This window comes from Aquila chrysaetos, chromosome 3 (assembly GCF_900496995.4).
Source record: "Aquila chrysaetos chrysaetos chromosome 3, bAquChr1.4, whole genome shotgun sequence".
Lineage (NCBI taxonomy): Eukaryota > Metazoa > Chordata > Aves > Accipitriformes > Accipitridae > Aquila > Aquila chrysaetos.
The window spans coordinates 42,047,427-42,068,781 of record NC_044006.1 but is presented as its reverse complement, the minus strand read 5'-3'; the positions used below and the strand labels follow the sequence as shown (position 1 = coordinate 42,068,781).

General features: G+C 41.7%; 1 protein-coding gene and 1 long non-coding RNA gene across 3 annotated transcripts in view; one reads left to right on the top strand and one right to left on the bottom strand.

Annotated features, from left to right (window-relative positions):
- The window catches only part of SNX10 (sorting nexin 10), a 37,383-nt gene extending 21,728 nt beyond the window's left edge, over window positions 1-15,655 (top strand). The window contains exons 3-7 of the mRNA XM_030009860.2: window positions 813-899; window positions 2,953-3,053; window positions 3,646-3,744; window positions 11,833-12,048; window positions 12,515-15,655. Coding sequence (XP_029865720.1) covers window positions 813-899; window positions 2,953-3,053; window positions 3,646-3,744; window positions 11,833-12,048; window positions 12,515-12,593 — 582 coding nt within the window. The 3' untranslated portion in view covers window positions 12,594-15,655. The remainder of the gene's footprint in view (window positions 1-812; window positions 900-2,952; window positions 3,054-3,645; window positions 3,745-11,832; window positions 12,049-12,514) is intronic.
- On the bottom strand, window positions 6,865-16,692 carry LOC115339630. Of its 2 annotated transcripts, XR_003922785.1 has the most exons (3): window positions 16,607-16,692; window positions 11,707-11,990; window positions 6,865-9,186 (listed from the first exon to the last, which is right to left on the bottom strand). It is a non-coding gene; the product is annotated as an uncharacterized LOC115339630 (long non-coding RNA). The 2 variants fall into 2 exon arrangements; XR_003922784.1 differs by lacking the exon at window positions 6,865-9,186 and having other exon boundaries at window positions 10,826-11,990.
- Window positions 16,693-21,355: the final 4,663 nt, after the last annotated feature.

Sequence of the window (21,355 nt, the reverse complement as noted above, 5' to 3'; positions counted from 1 at the left end):
GATGGATGGGCAGAATGGGATACAGCAGTCCCCAGGTCCTCCATCCTTGGGTGTACTCTGCGCCTTAAGTTCCTGGCGTATCAGGAAGCGTATGCGGCATGGCAGAGGAGGATGATTCATCTCCTTCCACATGGTATCTGGGATGCTAGGCTTGAGACCTTGAATTCCCTGTGTTGAATTTGTGTTTGGGGCAATTAATAGTGGTACATCCTTTTCCACTGGGCTGGAGCAAGTCATTTGGGGTGTAGAAAAAAGGCAGTTCTTTAGCTGCTTGTGGAGGTACCGAGCACTTACCTCAGATCCCTGAAATCAGTGGGTATAAATACTTGATTTAAAAAAATATAGGTACGATGACAAAAGAAATTTAGGAGCAAATAAAATGCGATATGTATGTATTGGGTACATGGAACAGGTTTGTAATGTATTCTTTGTGAATATTGACGACAAGGGTGGGAAAAGTCTAGTTCTGTCTTACATGTGTGACTTTGAATGTTAGGTTTTTAGTTTGTAGCTACTGAGATAGCCAAATCTCCAATGCATAAAACATGTATGGCTTTTCACAGTATTACTTAATCTGAAATACTCCCTTTCAGCTAGCAGTTTGGCAAGGAATTTCCCAGACATGTGGTGTAGCTCAGATGATTCATTGCTTTTTGCTTCCTCTTTTATAGGGTTGCAAAATTCAATAAAACAGCAGTTCAGCTTTTAATCTGAGCACAGTAGTTTGTGGAACAGCAGAGCAATCAAGAGAGTCTTTCAGGCTCCCTTTGTCTTCTGAAATTAATTGCTTGATTTTTATTATGCGCTTGCAGGAATTTGTAACTGTCTTGGTGCGAGACCCCAGGACACAAAAAGAAGACTCGTGGCATTCTTACATAGACTATGAGATATTTATTCACGTAAGTATAAAATATATCAGTGCAGAATCTTTGCGTTCTTATTGCTGTTTCTGTCCAAGCCAGGGTTCTCTTTGGGGTATTAATGGAATTTCTTTATACCATTTCTGCGAGGCTGGAGGATATTATTCTCCTTTTAACAGCTGAGATGCAGTGGAAGAGGTAAGGCAAGTTGGCCAAAGGTAGTGCAGAAGGTCTGTGACAGCTGGGAGGTGAACCTGCTATTCTGTTCACATGGGCACTCCACAATGTCTTGCAACAGAGACTATTCTTAGCTTTGGTTATCAACTAGAAGATTGTCATAGTCAGTGATGTCTTACCGTTATAGAAGTTTGCTGTCCAGGTATTCATGGAAAAACAACTTTCTTTTCAAGTAATTATCTGGTTATTTGTACTTCAAATTATCCTGAGTTGTTCTTTTTACCAAATTATTTGGTTGCTGCAGTGTGGTTGTTTTCAGTGTACCTTGACATTCATATTATGCTAGTTCAGTGGTGCTTGGATGTGTCAAGCAACTACATTTGGGTTTATGATTGTAGTCTACTATACGTTAATGGGAGTGCACTTAGAATTACGGTTCTCTTGTGTCTTAAATCTGTCCTATACATAATCTTATTTTATTGATTATTCTTCTTTGGTGGATGACGTATGGAACGAGTTATCCTAATTTCCCAAATCTAGATTGAGGGATTTTAATTGCAAAGTGAAAAATTTTTTTGTGAAGTGTGTCAAGTATTAGGTGAGGAATTTGGGAGCCCCGAGTTACGTGGTTAATGCTTGGCACAAGACCAAAAGCATTTCCTTCCTGTGTGGCAGTTAAGCATTCAGTGTAATGAGAGCAAGCAGTCAAATGATGGCTTATTAAATGTCCATCATGACAAGTACTTCTCTCCTGTGTGGCGATCAGAGCTGTGAAACTTTCACAATTTGCAATATGGTTCAAGTACTGGTTCCACAGCAACTATATTTTTTACTTCTGGTAAATAGAAATTCTGGAGATTTGGCAGGGCAGGTGCTGTATTACTGTTTCAGAGGTGTTGGTGCTTCTGAATAGAAGTATATTACTGGCTTTCTCAGTGGCTGCTAAATTGGGGTGATGTGATTTAGACCCAGTGTTATATGATTCAGCACTGGGCATCTCTGAAGCTGATAAGCATCAGCTCAGCTTCCTACCAGCACAATGCCAGGGCTTTCAGAGACCAGGTCTCTAGGTTGGTCCTACCATCCAGGCTTCTCCATGGATTCAAAATCTTGGGTCTGCCAGGCTCTTAGACCAGCTGGGTTCCCCTTCTGCCCAGCTCCTAGGGCATTTGGCTTCTTAAACTGTGAGGTATCCTGGATACTCACCTAATCCAGAAAGCTGGCATCTTTGGGCCCTCCACAATCTGCATCGTGTGGCTGTCTAGGAGCTGTGGCTCCTGGCAGGCAATTGAGGGTGGGTTCGACTGCAGGCAGATTTATAATGGAGTCCTGTCTGGTAGGTAGGATTTCATCTAAATGTATGCTCCACAGGAGAATTTGGCAAAAGCATTTGATTTCCATGAATTGTTTCTCTTCTGATGAATTGGCATTTTTCTGGTGGGCTAATAGTGTTCTGTGGGAAAATTTCCAAATGCTGCCACTTGCGGAGAGCAGTCACATTGGTTTTTTTGATTTGGTTTAAGTAGGATTGCACACTGGAAGAACTCTATGTAGCTAACTGTTTGCAGGATTATAACTAGAATAGCTAAACATGATTTTTCCCCCCTGCAAAGATTGGCATTGTCTGCTGAAACTTTTTTCTGAGATCTTTTTTCCTGTTACTGCAAGTTGTACCGTAATCCATATCTCTTGCTTTTAAAAAGAAAAAAAGTGATGAAAAATATTTCCCTGAGAAGCAGGAGAAACTGTCACCAGTCCTGTCTGAGATAAAGCACAGTCCTTAACCTAAACTGAATTAGTGCCAAGCTTTCCATTGGTGTCTCAGGGATTAGCATCTCGGATGTGTTTTTAATACCATGCCTGCACTTTAGCTTAAGCTGATTTACAAAGCAAAGTGTTTTTTATTTCCCAACAGACAAACAGTATGTGCTTCACAAGGAAAACATCCTGTGTTAGACGACGCTTTCGAGAGTTCGTTTGGCTTCGGCAGAGACTTCAGAGCAATGCAGTGCTTATGTGAGCAACTTTATGTATGGCTATTTAATAATCTGTCAATCATGGAAGGGGAGGATTGTTTCATCTTTATTCTGAGAATTACAGAAATCAGAGCTGGAAAGTGTCCTGTGTTTCTTACCAGCACAAGTTTATTCTCTATAAGGCGTTTTCTCTGCTTTAAATGCAGAAGAATGTGGTTTGTACTGATAGCCTTGGTTTGGTAAGTTAAGCCCCCTCTAACTTGTAACAGATTTGATCTGCGTTTCCTTTTGCTATGCATGGGTAGCTGAAATAGCAATCTAGCGTAGGTGTACATACCTCCTCTCTGCGCTTTTAGGATGTGCTTGGGTTCTGTGAGGACCATAAGAGACCCAGCCAGACATTCATGCAGGCTTTATGACTGGACCAGAAAAGTCACATTCATTTTTTTTTCCCTTTGAGGTGCATGAGAAGCCCTCCAGTTTCTCAACCTTGTGTTCCCAAATTCGATTTCATGAGCTTCTGGAATGTGACCCATGATTTTCATATGCTCGGGGTTGGCATTTGCTTACTGCATTTTTCTGCGCTGTTTCAGATTTGGTTTTAACTGTGTATTTGCTTCTTGTTTATAAAGACAGCTACCTGAACTGCCATCTAAAACTCCCTTTTTCAATATGAACAATCCTCATCACGTGGACCATCGCCGGCAGGGTCTGCAAGAATTCCTGGAAAAGTAAGTACAGCCTATCCTAGGGATGTTGGCATTTTTATGATGTCATCAATGTTCTGGTTTAAAATAGCTCATCTCTGGTACTTGAGAGCCACCGTGTGGTCATCTGTACATGTTACACATTTGGTTTTATTTTTTATTTGCACAGTCATATTTCATACATGTGACTTCAGCTCTATAGGTTATAAGGCTTTTCCATTGTGTTTCACTGCATTGGTTATAAATAATAGTTTTGGATTTATGTCACTTTGCAATTGTGTACTGAGGTTGGGAGATCTTTCACCGTGATGTCTATTTCTATCTTTCAAGAATGAGATAGATATTCTCATACAAAGAAACAGACTTCTCTCTCTCTTTATGTTCATGGAAAATCAGTGTCTTTGTCGGCTAAACCCCTGGGAACCTGGGAAAAATCTGTAGTGAGATCTCCTAACGCAGATATTTCCTATAATGCCAATTACTTTGTTTACCAGTCCCACTAACATAAACAAGCTCTAGCAGCTGTGACCGTTTTCAGTACAGCTGCAATCTGTGTAAAATTATTCATCAGGCTTAGCTAGAATCTGACCTATGTTACAAGGGAGTACTGTATGAGTTTCAGTACTGCATCCCTCAGCCCTGCTGCTGTAACCACTTCACCTTCTGCAGCAGCAGAGACCCTGTTGGTGTAATTTTCTGCTTTCTCTGCCATTCTCGTAGTACCCTGGCACTGCCAGTGTGAGAGCAGGCTGCTCACAGCTGCTGGGGCAGGAATTGGGTATGCATTTGCAGCCTCTCTTTAGCCCCTGCTCGGGGTAAGGGCATGGTAAAACACTGCGAGAAAAAACCATTCATCATTTTTCAGTGTCAATGTTTCCATGAATCAGAACTGCATAAGCAAAGGAAAAAGCATATCATTTCAGTAGGCTTTAAGCCTTGTGCTGAGTGGGTAGAGGAATATTGGACCCACTGTTTTTCCAGTCAGTGTATTATAATTATAAGCCTCCCTAACAGACAACAAATCATTGGTCTTGAGGTGTATTAGGCTTAACAGCTGAAGGCAGGGAGAGCTAACTGCTGTAGGAGTAATGTTCTGTATACAGTTATATAGGATCTGTGGCCAAAAGGATACCCAATAAATACTGGTTGAAGGCATGTGTGTCAGGGAAGGAAAAGCAGAAGAGGATCAGAGGTTTTTTTCTGCACTTCAGGAAAGAAGGGTGGTGAAATAGAGTGACTGTGCTTCTAGAGGTGATAATATTAATGGACATACAAAGGGTATGGTAGTTCAGCTCCCTGGGTCTGAGCAGTTCTAGCTTAGCTGTGCTGTCCCATGGAGTAGTGTGTTTCTAAAATCACTCTTATTTTAAAATGGCAAAGAGGCCAATCTGGTAACGAGGTACAGTATTTCAGCATCAAAAATATTTACAACCACTGTCTGTGCTTCAGAAGGCAAACCAGAGAGGTAGATTCTCTTAAAACACATCCTCACTCTCCAATTTTGTGGATATCTGTAGCTTAAATGGGTGCTGACAGCAGAAAACGACAGCATGTGGAGCATTTTACTTCACTGCTGTTAGTCCAGGAAAGGGAAAAGAAGCATCTCTGTTGTAAGGTAATGATTTAAATGTTTGAACTTGGATGCTATTTAGAAAGGTGTCAGCTTTCTCTCAGCCCTAGGGAACAGTTGGAAGGAATTTTCAGATAGAGTTGTGTTGTGATGAATTGGCTTGGCACCTTATGTGCTGTACCATTGCCCTCTGCTGGCTGGCACCTCTGTGCTGTTGCTGCTGCTTCCAGAAGGGATCTTTTTACTGCCTCGGCTAGGCTGCCATGATGGGTTTTTTTCCCTTTTTTTCTAATGAGCATGAACCAAAGGTTATGATTTCTTTCTCTGAAATTGAATTTATGGGACTCATTAACAAGTGTGTGTGTGTGTAATATATATACACACACTTGACTTTACTAAAGCTCTAGGGCTGGGTGCTTGCATGTTCTATAGTGTGGCAATGCCAGGGGAAGCAGGACCTCCCTGGTATATTAGCAAGGGAGTGGGAAAGGAGCCGGAAAGTAGTTGCATGGAGTGGTGTAACCCAGAACTGCAAAGCTGAGTGCTCCGTTTGCCCCAGCAATGACGGCAGTCGCCATGCACAAGCTTACAGCCCTGCTGGTGTTTCTTTGTGGCAGTGGGAAGAAATGGGATTGGAGCCTGTGTGGACCTGTCAAGGGAAGAGGTTCGCAGGTAACATTTTTCAAATGCCCGCATGCGACGCAGGAACCCGAGCTCCTCTCTGCACTCAGTGCCTTGTGAGGTTTTCAGGACCCAAGCTATCTCTGAAATGGAGTTTAGATCTTTCACAGTCTCAGTTTATTCCCTGTGCCTGTTGCTGTGTGAGCAGGTTGCTGTAATGTCTGCCTGGGCAGGAGCCACGTGCCCGAGGAGTAAGGATCGAGTGGCGGGAGGCTCTCTGGTACTTGGCTTCTGGCCCTGGGAGCACCTCCATATTGCCTATATGTAGATGCCTATGGAGTTCTCTTGTCCTCCTTCACGTCTCACTCCAGAACAAGTTAGCACGGGGCAAGGTGCGTACTTGGAGCCTTTGTGAAGCCTCTCCGTGCCGAGCACAATAGGACGAGAATTAGGCCAACAGCTGGAAACTAAAGCAAAGCACTAGAGTTTGCTGAAATCTGGAAAGGAGTGTCCCATTTTGATTTGGCTTTACTGCAGAAATTCAGGGTAAGACCTGCTTGTCTTACAGGTTATTATCTCTGAGTGATGAAGAGCTGTAAAGCTCACTTCTTCTCTGGGCGTAATTTAATATTTCAAGAGGCCATTTGCATTAACGGAAGTCAGCTAGCCCCTTTTCAATTATGAATTACTTTGTAAGAATAAGGAGAATTACATGTTTTTCCTGGTAAGTATCCTCATCCTTTGAGTAAATTCACAGGAAAAGCTTATTCTTAAATTAGACCTCAAAATTAAAACACTGTCTTGTAATATTAAAGTTCTGTAAGATCCTCTTTGCTTTCATCCCTTTGTAGCTGCACAGGCTTAACTTTGGGGTTTAGATTACCTTCACAGAAGATCATTGGGGTTTGCTTATTAGAAAACTTATTAACAAAACCGTTTTAAATGAAATTGGGTTCAATCACTGACATTTTTTTATTGAATACAGTTGGATCCCCCAAAATTACGTGGTTTAGGAAAAAGGATTAGTCTTCAGTTGGTTTTCAGACATGCAGTTTATGATGAGGTGGAAGACATACTAGGAGTTCTGAGAAAGGCAGCACTCGGATCCACAGGAGTCGAAGGACATCCACAGTGTTGCTGCTCCAGGTGGCTGTGCATTAGGCTCACTTGGTGCTGGAGCGAGCAAGCCACCCAAAACTCGGCTGCCTAAGGCAGAGCCATTCTCTGGAGGTGACTGGGGTTTTGCCCTCCTCCTCACACCTCCTTACCTTCCCCACGGCAGTCCCACAAGCAGGAGCTGGTGCAGGGTCAGAGGTGTCTCCACCAGGCGCTTCCCCAGGGATGTGGAAAGTGGGAGTCTGGCTCCAAAAGCGATGGATGCCAGCTTGCCGGGGCTCAGGCGGGAGCATCGGTGGCCGTGGGGCAGGTGGGATCTCCTCGGGTGAGTGGTGGCAGCCTCCTTCCAATGGAGCCTTGCTAATATTTCCTATCTGGTGAGTAAAGTGAATAATGCCTAGCAGGTGCGTGTCACTTGATCCTTTCCTAAACGTATGCATTATCAGATGCCCAACAGTTGCTTCACAGTTGCTCGCTATCAGTAACATTTCCTCCCTTATAAAAAATGAAGGAGGAAACAGTCGGCTTTTTTTAAGAGGAAACTGGGGCTTTCTTTGTTTGCTGTGGGCTGGGGCTCAGGGCTGGATGCTCAATAGAGGGCACCACAGCACTGGCTGTCATCATCCCCCGCCTCTCAACTCCTCTTTTATTTATTTATTTATTTTTTCCTTTCCTTGCTCTCATGGTATGATGTAAACGGGCAGAATAAATTTGTCGAAAACAAAATCAGAGTGTTAACCTTCCACACACATGCAAGTGTGCATCTGTCATTGTATTAGGTTACAGTAGATACAGGAAATCTTTAGTTAGGATTAAGTTGTACTGTTCAGCCATATGTTGTTCTCCTGCAGCAGAACAGTGTATAATATACCTAATAAAATCATGTTGAAGAAAACCAGATTTTGGACCTTGTCCAAATAAGACAAAACACATGTTTTGTCTTTTGTAAATGTTCTTGCTGTAACACGGGAAGGAAAAATACTCCTCGTGTAGTATCCAGCATTTCATTCAAAAAGGACGTTATTTCTCCTGGTTGCGAAGTGACGTTTTTCGGCCCTGCTTCTTTAAAGGTCTAGAGATCATGAGCGTTTACTGAAAGCTTACAAACAAAGATTTGCATGGCTGTGAATAAAAAATGATTTTATTATCTCTAATTCAAATGTAGAGCCTTATCCTGCAGCCCCCTTAATCACATAAGTAGTCATTATGCACGTGAGCAATCTGGCCGAGAGGAGTGAGATCTCTGACAAGTAATGACTACTGATGGGATCAAGACTTGCAGGATTTAGCCTTTCCTTCTTATTCCAGGCGTGCATAGAAAGTCTGTTGTTCTCTTAAGTATGCTCAGTCAGTTTATAGGAATTATCACTGTGAGCCGTGACTCTTCCATTAGCGCAACAGCAGCGAGAGCTGATTTACATCGCTGTAACCGCAGCTTTGCATTGACACTGGCTGTAATAAAACTGTTTGAGAAGCACTGGGAGTGCTACTGGTTGTGTTCAAACTGCTCACGCGTTCAGCCTCTGCTAAGACATCCAAGTATTAATATTATGACACTCTGCCTTTCCTCTTGCGTTTTTAATTTGTTAGGTGGTGTTTTGTAATTTTGATTTTTAAAGTCCTTGGAGCCAAATCTATTTTTTTAGATGTACCACCCTTCATATAGTGAGTCCCCAGGACAGCAAAAGCCCTGGAGAGCAACTGCTATACCAGCACTTACTACTACTAGTAACATCTGGTGACAAATGAATGTATGGTTATTTCCTTGAAGAAGGAGTATTTTGAACAGGAAGGCATAATGCTTACGGATAGCACAGAATTTATTTTTCATTTTGATTGCTTGAAGGATGCAGTTAAAAAGCAATCTAACCTGTTGGTTCAGATGGGGGGGAAGGGGGAAGCAGAAGTTATTTTTTAATTAAAAGAAAGAAAAAAATGCTTCGAGGGTATGACTGGGTGAAAGGTGTTCATGTATTTGCTTTCAGGATGGTTTTAAGTGGTTTGCAAAATGCATTGAGTGTTTGGTCCCTACCCCCTTGTGAACATATATATGCACATATACATCTATCTATGTATCTGTATGTGTGTGATTAGCTTTATGAACATCTTTCCGTTTCTTCGCCTGGGTTTCTCTTCACTCCTTTCACCTCCAGATGGCACTATGAAGCAGAAAAGAAAATTACTGTGAAATAATGAGTCCAATGTAAAGTAAAATTGGAAATTGAATTATAGCTGCAGAAAAAGGACAGTAGCCTTGAGGTCCTGATCAGTCTGTACTCTTATCACTTTTGTTTGCTGTTCCATGTGTTAGGTTACTGCCGAGTTAATAACAGTGCTTTAGCAGTTCAAGGCTTAGCAGAATTGTACTGGACATGAAATAAAGCTAAAATGAATTTGTGTCCAATATCATTGACATTAGTGCTCATTACTTCTCTGGTGTAATGCCTCAAACCATCTAAAATCAATTTTAAAGATTACCCATTATTTTATAAAGAAAATAAAATACATTTCAAACAGCAACAGAGCTGTAAGTGTAGTGTAATCTCATGAACAGTTAGTTACTTGTGTTTTTGCTGGTTGGCAGGAAACTTTTGAAGGTGCAGCAAGAGGAGAATCTGTGAAACTAAATGCCATCCACAGAATTTAATGTCTTGGCTTTTTGCTGGGTTACTTGGTATTAGACACGCAAATGTTAGAATTGTGGAAACGTGCATCCCCTCATTGTGCTCGTAAGCCTGGGAAAAACAGTAACTCTAGTTACTCTACAGTAAACTCCAGCATGTTATTTTTCTTTCTTTTTTTTTTTTTTTTTAAGAGGAAGAAAAGAGGAAGGAGAATATTTACTCCCCCAACTGAATAAACTATAAACGTGGATTTTTTGTGTGGAATGATACTTTTTCTTTTACTTCTTGTTGCAATGTTTGTCTTTGTTTGGAATGTATGTTTATCAAGAGTCAAGGCTGAAATCCTCTTTTAGTGGCCGCTGAATGATGGCTTTTCAAACTGTATTTACGAAGCTGTTGCTGTCAAGGTGTGTAGACCTGTAAATTCTGTGTTTTGAATCATTTTTACACAGCATTTGCTGGCTTCTTTTAGACTATGAAGAAGTTTATTTGTATATTAATACACTGCGTGCATTGATTTTACCGATGTCTATTTGCTATGTTTATTTTTAAGTAAAATTGTGAGAATTTAGATCGGATTAAAAAAGCTTTCTCTAGGTATGAAAGTGTGCTTATTTTGAACTTCAGTGAAATCTGGTCCTTCTGAGACTGAATTTGAAATGCACCTGGTAGATCATTAGGGTCATTGCAGACATTTCCTCATTGGAACGTGTCAAAGTTTGAGTTATTTGGTTGAGCCTGTGTGTGTGTTTACCTAGGCAAATGAAATGTGTGTGTACACAAACATCCTGCATTTTCAGTTAGATATCTCTTATTACTTATTTTGGTTTGGCAGATTTTTATAGGCTTAGATGAAGCCAAAAATCCTTTAGTGTATTTATAAAACGTTATTGTAATGTTCGCCACCTTAGAGAACAGTTTTCAGAATGTATTTGTGTTTTAAAACATTACAGTCCAAATACACCGTTAATGTTATTTGAGAGAAGGAACTGATCAGTTATACTTTTCATTTTAGTCAAGAGTACGTACAGAATGCAATATTTCTTTCTGCTCTTACTAGTTCTTACATTAACGTCATCTCTTGTTTCCTATTGCATAGCAATGACTTTTTTGGAAATGACTGTAATCTAAATGGGTAGAAATAGGTAAATATTGACTCTTAATAGTTTTGATATGTTTAAAGATATTTTAATAATTTTCTGTGGAGCACTGTTTGGCATGGTCATAGGCTCTGATGACTTTATTACATGAGTAAAATTAAATGTACATATAAAAAAAAAGTCTCTTGTTAATCATTCTAAGATTTGCGTATTAAAGAATTCCTTCTTTAGAGAAATGTTCCAGCAAAGTTGCCCCACCCCCCCAAATAGTGATGATAATCTTCAATTCTCAGTCCTTGTAAAACTATCTTTACAACGTTCTGTGTTACTGGAATGTATTGTATTTTGTTTACTCTCACTTGATGTAAGTAAATACTCAGTGCTAAATTTATTTGAAGACTTAATTTAAAATACATATAACCCAAAGATTCAAATGGACTTTTGAAAAGAATAGCTGGAATGAAATAGTATTTAAGATTCCCTGAAAACTGTTTGCAAGTAAATTTAAATAAGTATTAGCATTTTAATTCTAGCTTAAATGTATGCATATTTGTAAAAGTGTAAATGATTTTGGCTAGCATCAGCTCTGTTCACAGGTATTTCAAAGTCCTGACACTGCATGTGCATGAAGTTCTCTGTCTTGGTACACACTTCTTTCCCCCACCAAAGAAATTGGTGCCTTGTAAGTTTTAGAAAAGCTTAGCTATTAAAAAAAAAAAAAAAAAAAAAAAAAAAAGGGAGACCAAATTTTCATAAGAGTATATGCCTCCAACTGCCTAAAAATCATTAATTGATCCATGTGGTAATAACAGATGGTTAAATGGAAGAAATGTCCTTGATGTTATTCTAATAGCAGATGTGCCTAACTATTAGCTGCGTGTTTTTACTCACCTAAAATTCCAAATAATGTAATAAGAAAGTAACACACACCTAATCATTTTAATATGTTCATTACCTTCTGTTACTGATTTAGGATTCATCTGAAAACTTAAAAGCAGGACATCATTTAGAATTTGTTCTGGTGAAAATATGTGTGCATGTGCATCTATATAAAAACATCTAACTTTTTTTCTTGTTCCAGGATCCTACAAGACGCATTATTGCTTTCAGACAGTAGGCTTCACCTCTTCTTACAGACTCAGCTAAGCCCGGAAGATATGGAGGCTTGTGTATCTGGACAGACCAAATACTCTGTTGCTGATGCGATTCATAAGTTTGCCTCTTTGAACAGACGTTTTCCTATAGAAGATGAAGAGAAAAAAAAAGGAAAAAACGATGCGTACTCTGATTCAGAGAGGTGATTTCTGTATTTCCTTACTTTCTGAGATTATATATACATACATACACACGCGCATGCTTCGCTTTTTTTGTTGATGTAATACTAAGATAATGAAAAAATTAATTGACTGAGATTTTATTGAGCTGTGACAGCTCATCATAGAAGTCTTCACACACACCTCCACACTGAATTAATGAATGCAGTAGAAATTCAATTATCTGCATTCTGATTATGTGAATTTCATTTAGTCAGACTTGAATTATTCGCGTTTAAATTATCTTGCTAAAAAAATATCCAACTGCACTCCAAATGGCTAATTAAAAGTCCAAATTTCCTGTCTCTCTTTGTGACTGGAGATAATTAAAGTTCTCCTCTGTTACTCAGGCTTTGAGTGTGTTGTGAAAACCAATTTCCTCCTTTTATTTTTTTCTTTTTTTTTTTTTTCTTTTTTTTTTTTCCCCCCTCTCTCTCCCCTTTTCTGCAGTTCATCCTCCGGGCTCGGACCTAGTGATGACAGCATTTCATGTGGATGTAAAGCAAGCCCAGCTTCTGAAGAATCATGAAAAATCATTCCTGTATTGCTATCTTAAGGACAGTACAAAGTGGTTTCCGCTCTGTTTACTGGTAACATGTACCACATAAACACGGCTGGCTGGTAACATGTATCTAAAAGACACGTCGTCAATACAACCATATGTCCTTATGAAATTTTCAAAACAGAGCTTGATACCATTTCTTTGTTGATTTATTATGTATGTTGATTCAGGTCTACACGCTACCTATTACATTTAGGTTTTTGTGACTATTAAAATCTCAGTATTGGGTAAGTCATGCTCTGCTGACATACGTGGCAGTTAAAATATTTCCCTTAGTGAGTGCATGTCTCAGATCTGGAAAATAAAGGTAACTTAATTCCTCATCTTAAAAGTTGGTATATCATATCAAATATATTCAAAGCATCTTTTTGTAATTTGCATCAGAGAAGTTTAATCTTTAGAAGTCATTTGACATTGGTGATGAAATTACATACCCCGCAAGGTATTAACTTTTTAAAGTAGCTCAGCAACATCAGCAAAACAACATTTGTACAAACTATATGCTGCTGACAATTTGAGATATAAATATATCTTCCCCTGGTCTTTCTGTAATGTTTATGGAAAGCTTGGTTTTGTCATGCATAAGAACTGAAGGCCAAAATTCTTGAGCATGGTTGCATGGAAGTTAGAAATATTAATAAAAATGACATCATTTCTAGCCTTGCTGGAGATTCTCAGTTCCCAGGGAATTACAGATAGTTGTTCCTAGTGAAAATCCTGGATGAGGTCCATGGAAACCAATGGCTGAATTTTGCATCGACCTCGCTAGGGCCAGGATTTCATCCAGCATGTTTAACTTCAGGCACCTATATTTGAAGATGCTGGGAGAGATGTTTTAGTTTAGCAGCTCAAACAGAGAGTATCTCCCTCTCCAAGATGACGATAGTCACATAGCTAATAACATGCTTTACAGATGTGGACCTCTCCACTCTTTGGGACTAACAGGAGCTGCTGATTTCATTGTGGCTGTAGTTAACATGTTGGAATATTGACTTTTTCACAAAAGGCAGGCTTGAACACAGCTTTGTAACCACCAACACTTATTTTGATTAAACATCAGTTTTGCTCTTTATTGTTAACAGCAGCTGCGTAGTGTCTTGTCCCAGATTCTGTCAAAGGAATATGTTTCACTGTAGTGTTGTATTTATATTTGACATTTAACTGCTATTAAAAAGAGCTAGGGGGTCTGATCACCCTAGCAAAGCTCCCATTAACTTCAGTGCTGTAGTTACCAGCCTAGAAATGGAGATATCTATATATATATAGATATAGATAGATATGTTTGGGTTTTTTTTAAAGAATTCTGTGGATGCTTTCAAAGAAGGAGCATTTTAAACCTGTGAAGTAGAGAAACAATAGATTATTAAATGGCCAGCTAATAAAGGGTAGCATAGGCATGTGTGGGCATGCTTTTTTAAAGCATCCAGTTGGGAATGTGTGTAATTTTAGAAACATGTTTTAATAGCCCGAGGATAACATCTCTTAGGTAACTACTTTAAGCCACTGTATTTTGTTGATGGTAGCACTTTTATAAGACAAATATTGGTGTTTCTTTTTGCTGGGTCTTACTGAATTGCACAAATGTATCTATTCACCTTCTCAGCTTGTGAGTTAGCAGCAACATTATTTTAATGTAAAAGTGGTAACATTTAATTAGAGCAACAAGTTATCACTAAAAGTAGCTTAAAAAATAGCTGTTACTGCCAGGCAGAGATTTTGATTACTTGACTTTTTTTTTTTTCTTTTTTTTTTTTTTTTTTAAGATGGCACATTACAAGAAAAATTGTTTAGTGCATTTATTTAAAAGATGGGGAAAATATAAAAACAAAAACTGGAATAATGTCTGAGAAAGATATTTGTGTTTTTATTTAATGCAATGTCAGGGTAGTGGGCTTTTATTTTGTTTTAAAAGAATGAGCTAAACTGTTGAAGCACTTTACAATTCTGGCCTACTAACACATCCTCAAAATCTGATGAAAATTACAGAAATAAAAGGTTTGGAGAGCTTTTGTGGCTGTTTTTTATTTTTTAATTCTAGGACCTTATCTGTATGCCAGTGAGTGTTTTCCAAATGAAGATGTTTCTGAAATAAATATTTGTTTTCTAATAGTTCTATTGTTGTTCTGTTATTTTCTTTGTCATCCTGTTCAAAAATTCTAAGACTGCTGTAACAGAACTTTCTTCTGAGAAGAAATATCTTTGACAGAAATTTGTTTAAATATTTATCTTTTGAATGTTGTTTGCATAGCTAGTATTACTGGAATTTTTCTTATTAAAGGGGAAGAAAAAGTATTTCTAGTATGTCATCTTTTTCTATCAGCTGTATGTAACTGCATATAAATGCTTTAAGACATTTTGTTTAATTTGGAACATTTAAATGTAACTGCTACAAATTTAAATGTAAAAAAAAATATTTTTAATGTCTTTTGTGACTTCAGTGATTTGTTGATTTTTTTTTTTTTCAGCACTGTCATATATTTTGATCAGTTGATCACGAGTATTTTGGTTCTCATTTTATAGTTTTGAATAATGCCAGTATTTCCTGCTAGTTTTTTTAAACAGGCTAATATGTAGTTCATAATATCATCTAATTACTATTGCTAGTTTATATGTAATTGCACTAATTTTGCACTCAAAAGCTTTACTTTAGCTTTTGCTTAGAACTTTATATTCTCCTTTTTATGATTTCTTAGAAACTTTTAAGTAATTAAACAAGTTACTACTTTCTGTCTTGTGTATAAACCTGCCAGTAAGGTTTCCTTTATTTCAATATCAATATCCTAATCACTTTATGACTTACCACGTGTATTTACTCTTCAACTATTTTTGTAATATGTACATATATGTAAACTGTTGTGTTTGGGGTTGTCGTCGCTACTGTTTTTGTAGAAAATGTAAAGAAGTGAAAAAACTCCGGTTGTATGTGCTATCAAATTCTGTAACGTGTAACTTCAGAATACTGTAAAGTAGTATTAAGCAACCTGTTACTTACAGTGTCATTGAAATATATTTTCAAGAAAGATGAGAAAGATTGTCTCTTGGAATGAAAATTTTCATTTAAATAGCACTGTAGTTTTATAAGCGTTAAGAAAATTTGTACTCCTAAATGCCCCAACATGTAACCCTACAACATGCTGTGTCCATGTCGTCTTTGGACATGTGATATATTGAAATTTTTTTCCAGAGTACTATTTAAATTATATAGGTACGCGGTGTTTGTGACTTGCTCTGCTGTAAAATAGAAGGTACAGACAAAGTCGGCGTGTTCAGGGGTGAGAAGAGCAAGATGTGTGTGTTTCTGGGTCGCCTCTGCCATTGCAGGACTAGGAGCTGTGCTCTCAGGGCCAGGGCGTTTACATTTCTCCACCAGCTATTACAGTTGTTGGAAAAACGTAAATGATTATTTCCAGTATCAACTTGATTCTTTTCATGAAAGGCCTAAATGCCTTAGGAAAGACACAATTATTCGCTTCTTCGGTGCTAAAAATACCCGGTATTCGCTGCTTTGCCTTGTGGAATAAAGCCTCCTTAGAAAATAATTCAAGTGACCTTTTAAAACAGAAATCGGCCTTTCTCCTTCGGCCTTAACCCCCCGAGTTTTTAATGGGCGAGACACCCGCGTGGGGGTGGCTGTGGGCACGGGTGCGGCTGCCGAAGCTGTCAGGCCGGGGCCGGCGGGCGGCAGCGCCGGCTGCCCGCGGGGCTCTGCCACCGGGCTGCTCCCGCGGGGGACCGCGCCGTGCCGCCGGTGCAAGCGGCGGGCGCGGAGGAGGACTTAAAAAAAAGGGGCAGGAAAAAAACCCAAAAAAACCCAAAAAAAAGGAAAAGGCAGCCACCATCCCAGGTCGCGCTCCCCGGGAGGCAGCAGCGCCGCTCCCTGCCGCCGCCGCGCCCCGGCCCGGCCCTTCCCCGCGCCCCGTCCCCTCCCGGCCCTGCCCCGGGGCCGCCGGCCGCGATGCGGAGCGGGGCGAGCGCCTTACCTGGGGCCGCCGTCCTCTCCGCCCCGCTCCGCTCCGCCCCGCCCCGCCCCCCCCCCCCCGGCGCACGGCTCGGATGGCGGCGGCGGCGGCGCGCGCGCCAGCCGGCGGCTGCGTGCGTGCGCGCACGCGCGTGCCCGCGCTGGCGGTGGGCGGAGGTGGGGGGAGGTGGGGGGGGGCGGGCGGCCGTGGAGGAGCGAGGCCGCCCGGCCTCGGTCCGGTAACTCGTGGCAACCGCAGACGATGGCAACGGCGGGGGGAGCGGGCCGGGGGGGGGGGGAGGGCCGGGGGGCCGGTCGCCCGCGCTCCCGCAGCGTCCCGTCCCCGCGCCCACGCGTGGCCGCGGAAGGCGCCGGACCGGCTCTCCCCGCGGGGGCAGCGCGGAGACCGGCTCCGCGCCCCCCCGGCAGCCCGTTGTTGCGCGCCCCCCCCCCCGCCCCCGGGCTCCCTCCCACCTCCCCCCCCCCCCGCCCAGACGCCGCTCCCGCCCGCGCCGCCGCGCCGCCAGGGGGCGCTGCGGGTCAGCGAGAGGCGCGCAGCCGGGCGGGGCGCGGGGGGGGCGGGGCGGCGACCTCCGCGCCGGCAGCGCGCTTCGTGTCCGCGGCTTTCCGCGGGGACCGCGAAATATTTTTCGGTTATTTCTCGCTTTTACTGCTGCCCACCCCCCCATCCCAGAGCCCCTCCCGCAGCCGCGCAGCTCCGCAACCAGGCAAAACGGGGAGGCGCCCACCGCGCGGGGGATGGCGGTCAGCCGGGACGGCGGGGGGGACGGGGGGGCTGCACCTGCCTCCCCACGGAGAAGCCCCCCTGCCGGCCCCCCACGCACCGGCCCCCACGGCACGGCAGCGCTGGGCTCCGCAATTTAAAAAAATTTTTTAAAAAATTTTTTTCTATTTTTCATACAAAAGCAATTAGGTGCCAGTGTAAAGCCAAGGCGTGACACTTAGCAGCCTCCGTGGCAGGCAGGCTGAGCTTAAATGGAGGCCTTTCTGCGGAACAGCAAGAGCCAAAAGGCCTTGTGTCACCCAGTTATGTAAGACACAATCTCGCCTGAAAATGCACAATGAATCGGGAAGGATTTATGTAATTAATTGACCAGTCTTAACCTGTTATCGTGATGTAAGGAATTTGGAACTCATTAATTTGGGCCCTGACAGATTTCATATTAGAGCTGGCAAATATGGATTGAGCCTCTTATTCTTGTAGCAGCTGGAATTTCCATGACAGTGAGGATTAGTGAAGAAGACCTATTGCTCGAGTCAAACTGCCTCTTTTGTAATCAGCAGCCCTGCTCTGCATTAAAGGGGTAATGGGAAAGAGAAAAAAAAATAAATACCAAAAGGAAAAAAAAAAAAGAGAGAAATGTATTCATGTATGGAGCAGAACAGGGGAGGGAGAGGAGGGACGTATCCTGGAGAGCAGAGGCACCAGAGCGGGGCTTTCCCAGCCCCGTGGCAATGAAAACGCCGCAAAGGCAGCCCTGGCGTGGTGGGAAGGGAAGGTACCCAAAGGACAGGTCCGCAGCATCAGCGTGGGGCTCGCTGCCTCTCGGCCAGACCTTCAGATGGAGCCTCCTGGGAGCCACTGAGCACTTGGGGCCGCGGCGTCAGAGTTCTGGGAGCAGGCTTTGGGCTGCCAAGGACTGGAGGGATTTAGGGATAGAGGGGTTTGGGTCGTGATCCTGGGGAAGTGGGGACCGGGAAGTACTCGTCTTCCAGTCTGGACCGTGACGTCCTCCCCAGCGGGGAAAAGGATGCTCAGGGTGCATAAGGACTAGGTCCGGGGACGGGGACAGGCCTCCATGCAGCTGTGGCAAGGGTGACTCTGCACAGGATATGCCTCAACTTCCCAAGTACAAAGACAAGAGTAAGAAAGCTCTCTTTGTCTGCTGGTTCGCAACAACCTCTCAGTATGGTTTTTCATGGTGCCTGGCTGGGGAGGGCCCTCATCCCATTATAATTTCTAGGCATTGATGTAATAGTCATAACATCGAGTGCAGACTGTACCGAAACAGTCTAGGAGCTTTTATTTTCTCTCCTGGCAACCTGTTAATGACTGTCCTGGTAGTGAATACAGTTGTTAGAAATGACTTTAAAAGGTTTCCATGAGGCATCATCGTATTTCTCCCTGCAAAGTGTTTACCTACTCTTGTGACAAATGCCACGCAAAGATGGAGGGGTATTTTTTGTTTTCTCATCGTTTCTTTGCTTTACGCTTTTTGATAGTTGAACATTTCCCCTCCCTGATCGCTTAGATCCACTGTTTGTTCCTGTGGGTCATTTCTACGTAATAACTGGAAGAAGGGAAAAGATAAAAAATGAGGGGATTTGCCAGTAAACCCACAGTTGTTTGCAAAGACTGTAATGGCAAATGCAGGTTAAAAATAAAATGCAGCAAATAAGGCCTATGTGGCTCGAAACCTCTGGTCAACCTTGTCCATGTGCATACTGGCCTTGTCTCCCATCATTGTGCCAGGATGGTTGTATGAATCTTGGTACCAAAACTCAAGCATTCAGTCCTAGGTTTGGGAACCTCCATGGTGTTGAGTGCATGGTGCTGGAGACCTGCCCTTACCAAATTGCAAACTCATTGGAGAAGGGCTATCGTGTCTTCTTGGGGGGCTAGATCTAGACCTATGGTAGTATTTACATTGCTGTCATAGTCGTCAGCTAGTAATCTGGACCCTAGCTTTAATCTCCTTGATTTAAAACAAAAAAAAACCAACCCAGACCAATAGATTACAATTTGATGGTGTTCCTTCAAAGAATATCTTTTGTCTTACTGTTTCCTGATAAACTAAAAAATCTTCACACGTCAACTAGCTCAGATTTCCCCCAAAGGTAGGGAATAATTTATCTTTTATGGTGGCACGCAAACCCAACTCAACCATTGTCTCACTGAGTCTATCTTTGCTTTTTTTAACGATCAAGAGTAGCAAACCGCTCAGGTACTACTGCAGCTATAGGTTTTGCTCAAATGTTCCTCTTGTTAAACTGTTGATCAGGCACAGCTAATTTCCATGTTAAACGTGCTGGCATATGCCTTAGATTAGAATTATTTCAAACAACAAACCAAAACATTTTTAAGCTTCAATGGATATTGTAATTCTAAGTATTTGCACTTTCTTTGATTCCTTCCCATGGATATATTTAAAATATGCCTGAGTGGTAGAACTTTCCTGTGGCACCTATGATTTTGGGTGCTCACAAATTTTAAGTTAGTATTTACTACTAGTATTTACTAATTGGGGTTGATTTTTGCTTGTAGGTAAGAAAACAGTCATCAGCTGAGATGGCCATTTTGCCAGATTCTTACACTATTTTTATTCTTTGATGGCTAATCAGAAAGCAAAGTAAAAACATAATCTAGAAAACCAAATACAGAAATAACTGACAGTTAAACCTTCTGAACAAAAATATCTTTGCTGCAGATATTTTGTAACTTATACCAATACAGAAGGCCTGTTTTAATTTATGTACAAATACTAAATACAAATTCCAGAGTAGAAGTGGTTAAGAAATATCAAGCACAGATTCAATTGAAGTAGATGGAAAAAAATTTGTGCTGCTTATACTGAAGGTGAAAAAATTCTGTCTTCTGAATTGCACTCAGATTAAAACTTACATTCTTGTTTGAACCAATAGGTGGCCTTTTTGAAGGTGCTATAGTTAATTTTTTCCTGAAAACAGAAAAATGTCTGCATTGAAGTAGAGAACATTTTCAAACTATTTTCAAACACAGTGAAATGTATTTTTGTTTCTGAAAGACAATTGGTAGTAGATGAAGTTCTGGATGTATTTCCTAGTATTCTAGAAGTTTTCAATGTACTTATGTTTACGTTAAGTCCTGAGTCTTCAATGCATGATAATGATCAATAACAGTGATGGTAAAGTGGACTACAAAGTCTATCCTTTCTTTTTCACATGTTTGTGCCCTCAAAATGCCATCTATTTCCAGTTTCTAAGACCTCTCATAGGTTCTTATTTCACGTTATTTACACAGGTAATTAAAACAGTTTTAAAAGAACAGTATCTCCTTGTGCTTGAGGAAAGGAGCACTTGTGATTTTTCAGAAGTCACACCTCTGAGCCGAATGTCAGGAATCTTGATTCTGTTTTATTTCCGATGTAAGCAAAAAAGGGTTTCTACAAGGAAAAGGCAGCCAACAGCCATAGGTGGCCAAGCTCTCTTAAAAGCCTGGGTTGGGCAAGGGTTTTAAACACTTGGAAACAGAGCCCTGAGTTTTTCAGAACATCCCTCACTTGGGCCTGGGCCCCCAGAGATATTTTAGAGGCTCACTCCCTCAGCTGTGTTTTTGTGGATACATGACTATTTCTTGAGTTTTGACAAATTTGGGGCTTGTGGTTTTGTCCCTGTGAAGCCACTGTGAGGCTGAGAGCTGGGCAGGTATCCCAGGAGGGAGTCATCATCCTATGCCTGTCTTGCCCCTGTGGTCTTCTCTCAGCTTTTGCTGGTAGCCCTGGTCTGAGAGCAGATTCAGAGCCACAAGGACTGCTGGTCTGACCCAGTTCTTACATTCCTTGAAGGCAATGGCCATCAGCTGGTACCATACAACTTGGCCTGCACCCAGTGCTCTTACCATGAAATTGGGCTTTAATTAGAGACCTCAGTGTGGGACAGGAGTTCACCCACGAAGACCAGTGTACCTGTGTTCCCATTTGTGTCTGCACACCATTTTTTACCTCTGATGTTCATTTGAAGGCTCTGTGTGTTGAATTGTGAGATTTAGGCA